The sequence below is a fragment of the Ictidomys tridecemlineatus genome, chromosome 1, assembly GCF_052094955.1.
Source record: "Ictidomys tridecemlineatus isolate mIctTri1 chromosome 1, mIctTri1.hap1, whole genome shotgun sequence".
In the NCBI taxonomy this organism is placed as follows: Eukaryota; Metazoa; Chordata; class Mammalia; order Rodentia; family Sciuridae; genus Ictidomys; species Ictidomys tridecemlineatus.
The window spans coordinates 53539370-53545369 of NC_135477.1; the positions used below are offsets into that span (position 1 = coordinate 53539370).

A 6000-nucleotide genomic window follows, 5' to 3' on the forward strand; every position below is an offset into this window, starting at 1 on the left:
AGTTTTTCATTTGTGAACATCAATTACATTTCTGATTTCTCCATGAAGACTGACCAAATAAACAGCATCTCCACCTAGACCCTGACTTACCATAACAAAAGCAGAATCACAATTCCCTGCATCTCCCTGAAGAGCTGTGGTATAATATAGGCCCCAAAAAAATCTTGCCTTAACTCCCATTACCTACTATGCCATAGATAGAAGCAAATATTTTTTAAAGGCTGTTAGAGAGATTTTTCAGAGTCTTTTCTCAAAAACTGAACCAATTTAGCAACTGCACTGCACTCAGATTTTGGCAGTTTCCAAACATCCATTCTAATTAAGGATGAATTCTTCTAAACCAGAAAAAAAGTTCCTTAATTAGAAAAAGAATAAGATAAAACTACCTCTTCCTTTTATAGGTGTTTTATACATCTTACATACCCCAGCTCCAGTTAGAACTATTATTTTTTTGCACTCTTGCAGTAATTTCACAGCATCTTCAATTGTATTAATATCTTTTCTTTTTTTCCTTTTTGGTGGTTCTGAAAGGATATTAATAACAATCTGCCACAGTGTCATATCATCCAATTCAGGTGGAGGAATTGTTTCCGGTAGTAAATCTTTAAGAATTGTTCGAGGATCTGTGCCAATCATGAGATGTTGCTGAACAAAAGTATATGGACCTATGTTAAGAAGAAAAAGATTCAGGTCAAATCTACTTCCAAGAAACTTTTAAAAAAATCTCAATTTTCTGAAATAATGCATTAGTAATCTCTAAGGTTATTTTGCAAAGAAAGAAAATGCAACTTATTTTCTTCTCAAGATACCCTTAATGCTATATACCAATGAGATTAAGAAGATCAAGAGTTAGTGCCCTCTTAACCTATAAATATGTATTTCAAGAGTCAAACTGAGGGACGGAGAGGGTCCAGTGGTAAACATATGGTTTAGCATATACCAGGCCCTAGGTTCAAACCCCAGCATCAAAAAAATTTTAAGATGAATTAACTAAGTTTTTATGGTTAAAATCTAAAATCATTCACTACAACTTATAACAAAACCATTTACAAAGTTGTTCTATAAATCATTATAGAAAAGACTCTACCAATCCTAAAAGTCCATGTTATTTATCAGGGACATAGAAAAAAAAAGTCTAGGCTATAGTTGTAGCTCAGTGTTAGAACACCTGCCTAGCATATGAGGCACTGGGTTCAATCCTCAGGACCACATAAAAATAAATAAATAAATAAAAGTATTGTGTCCCTCTACACAATACTTGTATTTATTTAAAAATAAATAAAAACTTTTTAAAAAATCTGTATGTAAATAACATTTTAAAAATTTTTTCCATTATCAACCTTCAATTTGATCTTTACCAGTCTCCCAAGATGACTCATACAATGTTTATGTTTTTTAAATATTAATTATTCTTTCACCCTGAAGTTGCTCAGATCAGATTCCTAGCTTGAGAAAATAAACAATATCAACATTAAAAAGGAACTAACTGGTCATCACTATGTTTAGTCAAGGCATCTGAAAAAGCTAGAGTACCAAAATATTTTAAAAATCACTTTTTAAGATGGTTATATTACATCTTTGGTATAAAAATCTGATATTGCAGGGCTGGGGGCATAGCTCAGTGGTAGAACATTTACCTAGCATGTGCAAAACTCTGGGCTTAATCCCCAACAAGAGGCAGGGAGAGAAGGAAAGACAACTTTCCCATTCTCTAATTTTGTAAATACTTACTAAGCACAAACTATGTATAAAGCATCATACCTACATTGACACAACAGTAGTTAAAGAAACTCAAAAACCCCTGCCTGCGAGTGGAACCACCATTTGACCCAGCTGACCTCTCTCCTCAGTCTATACCCAAAGAACTTAAAAAGAGCATACTATAGGGACAAAGCCACATCAATGTTTATAGCAGCACATTTCACAATAGCTAAAATGTGGAGCCAACCTAGATGCCCTTCAATAGATGAAGGGATTAAAAAAAAAAAAGAGGCATATATATACACAATGAAATTTTACTCAGCAATAAAAGAGAATAAAACCATGGCATCTGCAGGTAAATGGATGGAGTTAAAGAGAAGATAATGCCAAGTGAAGTTAGCTAATCTCAAAAAAACAAATTCTGAATGTTTTCTTTGATATAAGGAGGCTGATTCATAGTGGGATAGGGAGATGGAGCATGGGAGGAATAGACAAACTCTAGATAGGGCAGAGGGGTGGGAAGGGTAAGGGAGGGGGCATGGGGTTAGAAATGATGGTGAAATGTGATGATCATTATTATCCAATGTACATGAATAAAGGAATTGGTGTGAATATACTTTGTATACAACCAGAGATATGAAAAATCGTGCTTTATATGTGTATATATGTAATCGTGCTCTATATGTGTATATGTGTAATAAGAATTGTAATGCATTCCACTGTTATTTTATATATATATATATCTCCTGCCTCTGTGGAGCTTGTATTCAAGCACAAGAAGCATCACTGAAAACACCAGGTTTAGAACTTGTTAAAACCTGTTAAGTAGGTTGGGAGTATAGCTCAGTTGGTAGAGTGCTTGCCTTGCATGCACAAGGCCCTGGGTTCAATCCCCAGTACTACAAACAAAAAACCCTGTTAAGTGATATTATGAAAAAGTAAAAAGGAGATGTAAAGTGAGGAAGAAAGAAACTAACTAAAGGAAGAGCATTCCACAAAGAAGATACAAGTTTAAGAAGGACTTAGCTGTTAGAGAAATAGCATAAGTTAACTTTCATTGGCCTAAGCTGCTTAGAAACAATAACTGAGGACTGGGGGTTTACAGGTCTGTGGTAAAGCATTTGCCTAACCATACACAGGTTTGATCTTAGCACAGCAAAACAAAAACTTGTCATATAACCACGTACCTAAAAAGCTCACCAGTTAAAAGGCAGAGAATTAAAAGTTGGTATAAAAGAAAATACAGAAAGAAAAATATATTCCAAAGCTGCACAGTTCTACTATACCTATCCGTGGCCTTGGAGTCCAATCACTAGAGCTTGCGTGTGAAGCTCTATCATCCTCATCACTTTCACAGGAATGAAAACCATTGGTGATAATTTCATCACTAAACAGAAGATTATCTGCAAAAGAAATCAAAAGTAATTTAAGGATGCTGAAACAATCTGCATCTAAAATGTATGAAGACCCATAATGATTATGATGCAATCATTCTCATAGAATAAAACATTTAACACTCACAATGAATGTATTTAAAAAGTCTGTGGGGTCAACCTGCACCATTTATAGGAGCAGTTTTTTCATCCTTAGAGATTCTGTTCAGAATCTAAGTTTCAGCCCATCTAAATCTAGAAGTTAAGTAAGTATGCTTTTCAAAGTATACTTCAAAAAAAAAAGTCAGATGTGGTGGCAAATGCCTGTAATCCCAGACTCTGGAGGCTGAGGCAGAAGGATCACAAGTTCCAGACCAGGCTCAGCAACGTAGCCAGCCCCTAAGCAACTTAGACTCTGTCTCAAAAAATAAAAAGGGCTGAAGACGTGGGATGTGGCTCAGTGGTTAAGCACCCCTGGGTTCAAACTCTGGTACCAAAAAAAGAAGAAAAAAAAAAAAAAGGAAAGAGAGTTTAGAGTGCTTGTCTCATATGCACAAGGCCCTGGGTTCAATCCCCAGCACCACCAAAAAAAAAAGAAAGAAAGAAAGAACAAGAAATACTAAGTGACAGTACTGACCAAATTCTATTGTTATATCATGTGCATGTACAAACATGTAAAATTGTATCCCACCATTTTTATAATTACAATGCACCAATAAAAAGATGAGCCAAAAAAGGAAAATAAAAGAAAATAAATGTTTTAAAAACCAAAATAGAAAAAAGTAGGTTGGGGTGTAGCTCAGTGGTGGAGTTACTTGGGTAGATATCCCACAATATAAAGAAATAAAAATAATATTAATCTAGTTAAACTGAATTTATCAGTCACAAAGGAATTCAATAAATTTGTAAAAAGAGATTTACCCAAATGTCATAGAAATCACAGGGTTGTATTTTAAGAAATAAAATCTAGGAAAAACATCTAAAAGAAAGAAAGAGATTTACACAAAAGTGCCACTCTAGTGACAAACCCCCTCACTCCCTGAAGTTTGCACTTTTATATAACACTAAACATACTAAGCTAACTGTGCATTACTCTCCCCTATTCAGTTGTTTCTTGAAATCAAAGGCTGTTTTACCAGTCCCTAATGCACAGGTTCTTTTTCACATGTGGCCAAATGGGCTTACTAGATGGACCTGACACAAAATAAAACAAAGACCCACACCTACCCAGGGCAGAAACTCATGAGATCACAAATACGAAACCCTCACCTCAAGGATCACATAATGCAATACACCACCTCTGGCTTCAGAATACCAAAATTATGTCAATTTGTGTTTCGGAATTACTATGTACAAAAGTATTACACTAAACCTAAAACCACTATAAGAAATGTTTGGAAGAAAAATAATATAAAAGTATTCTAAAAGTACTATCACTCTCCTGTGCCCACTGTCAACAGCATCACAGAGTGTAATGACTTTGAAAATAGGCATGTTCCTTAAATATCAGAGGCTTTTTAAGAAACACCTTTGCTCTTTTAAAATCTCAAACTTTTTAAGGTGAAAACCAGTGACCCTCAGAAACATAGCACAGGTGTCAGTCAGCTTGCAAAAGCAATTGCAAAAGGTCGATGGACCGGACAGCCAGAAGTTGCAGACTTCACTGTACTTGAAGAAGGGGGGGGGGAGAGAATAAAAACCTTTAACAAAAGCAATATGGTAAGAAGGTAGGAGAGAAGCAAAAAAGTTATTTTAGAAACAACTGCGAGAGCCTGCAGACCTGGCGACTGCGCAAAGCAGCCCAGGCGGGCCGCGGACTGAGTGAAGGGAGGGAGCAAGTCGGCGCACAGCTCCCGCAGCACGGCCCACAGCCCTTAAGGGCGCAGGCGAGTGGAGGGCGGTAGTGGAGAAGGGGACGCCGCGGAGCCAGCCACGAGCCCCCCGCCCGCCCCAAAGACCCCCCAACCTGACGCTAGGAGGGGCCCCAGAGAGGGAAAGGGGGATGCGCAGTCCCGGCCGCCCGCGCCCTGCGCACCTCGGTACCCAATCGCCGCCGCGGCCGCCTCTTCCTCCTCCTCGCCCTCCTCGTCGTCGTCGTCGTAGAAGTCGTCGGCCGGCGGCGGCTCCCGGGATAGGCCCTGCAGGCCCGGCCCATTGTCTCCTTCTCCGGCCGCTGCCGTTGCCTGGGCCTCTCGCTCCCCACCCGCCGCTGCCGCCTCCCGCCACAGCGCCGCCGCAGCCGCCGGGCAGCCCCCGGCCGCCGGTGGCACCTCTCGCTCCGGGGCCGCCCCACTGGGCTCGCCCAGGCTCCGCCCGAGGCCAGGACCTTCTCTCCGCGGCCTCTTGCGGAGCGGCTCTCCGGCGGGCGGCGATGCGGCCTCCCTCTCGGCCGCCGCTGCCGAGGGGGAGCCGCCGGGCTGAAGGGCGAGCGCCGCCTCGTCCGCCATCTTCCAACTGCCTCTCTGGCCCTCCTCCCTCGCCTCCTCTGCTCCCGCTCGACGCGCGGCACTGGCGCCCCCGCGGCTTGGGCTGCGGGAGATTTAAACCCCGTCACGTGACCCGCCCCCTCGCCGCCCCCGCCCTCCCGCCACTCCCGCCACCCACGCGGGCCGGACCACAACACCGCGGGTCACGTGGCGGGCGGAGGCCCGGGCGTCTTCGGCTCTGCTGGGGCAGGGAGGAAGCGCGGCCTTGCCTGCCTCCGGCCCCACCCCTCGGTAGCCGGCGTGTGGTGCAGCCAAACTCGCCCCTTGGCGGCTTTTCAACTTCTCTTTCAAACTGTCCTCAAATCACTACCGCGGAGTGTCTGAAGTCAGGGTTCACACTGCGAGTTCCACTTCTGCCTGAAGTGGACACCTTGCCCGTGGTAGTCATGTGTAGATTTAGCTAAGGGTTAAAACGGCCCCTGAGAGGAGATGAGTGAAAC

General features: G+C 42.2%; 1 protein-coding gene and 1 non-coding gene across 3 annotated transcripts in view; one reads left to right on the forward strand and one right to left on the reverse strand.

Annotated features, from left to right (window-relative positions):
* Nucleotides 1-5630, reverse strand: part of Sirt1 (sirtuin 1) — a 28582-nt gene extending 22952 nt beyond the window's left edge. Inside the window, exons 1-3 of one of the 2 annotated variants that reach the window (XM_078041322.1) lie at nucleotides 5110-5627; nucleotides 2988-3104; nucleotides 424-665 (exon numbers count right to left, since the gene is read on the reverse strand). In XM_078041322.1, coding sequence (XP_077897448.1) covers nucleotides 424-665; nucleotides 2988-3104; nucleotides 5110-5521 — 771 coding nt within the window. In that variant the 5' untranslated portion in view covers nucleotides 5522-5627. Of the gene's footprint in view, nucleotides 1-423; nucleotides 666-2987; nucleotides 3105-5109 lie in introns of both variants that reach the window. The other variant, XM_078041323.1, reaches the window with a different exon arrangement.
* On the forward strand, nucleotides 2534-2606 carry Trnaa-ugc (transfer RNA alanine (anticodon UGC)). The gene has a single exon. It is a non-coding gene; the product is annotated as a tRNA-Ala (tRNA).
* Nucleotides 5631-6000: the final 370 nt, after the last annotated feature.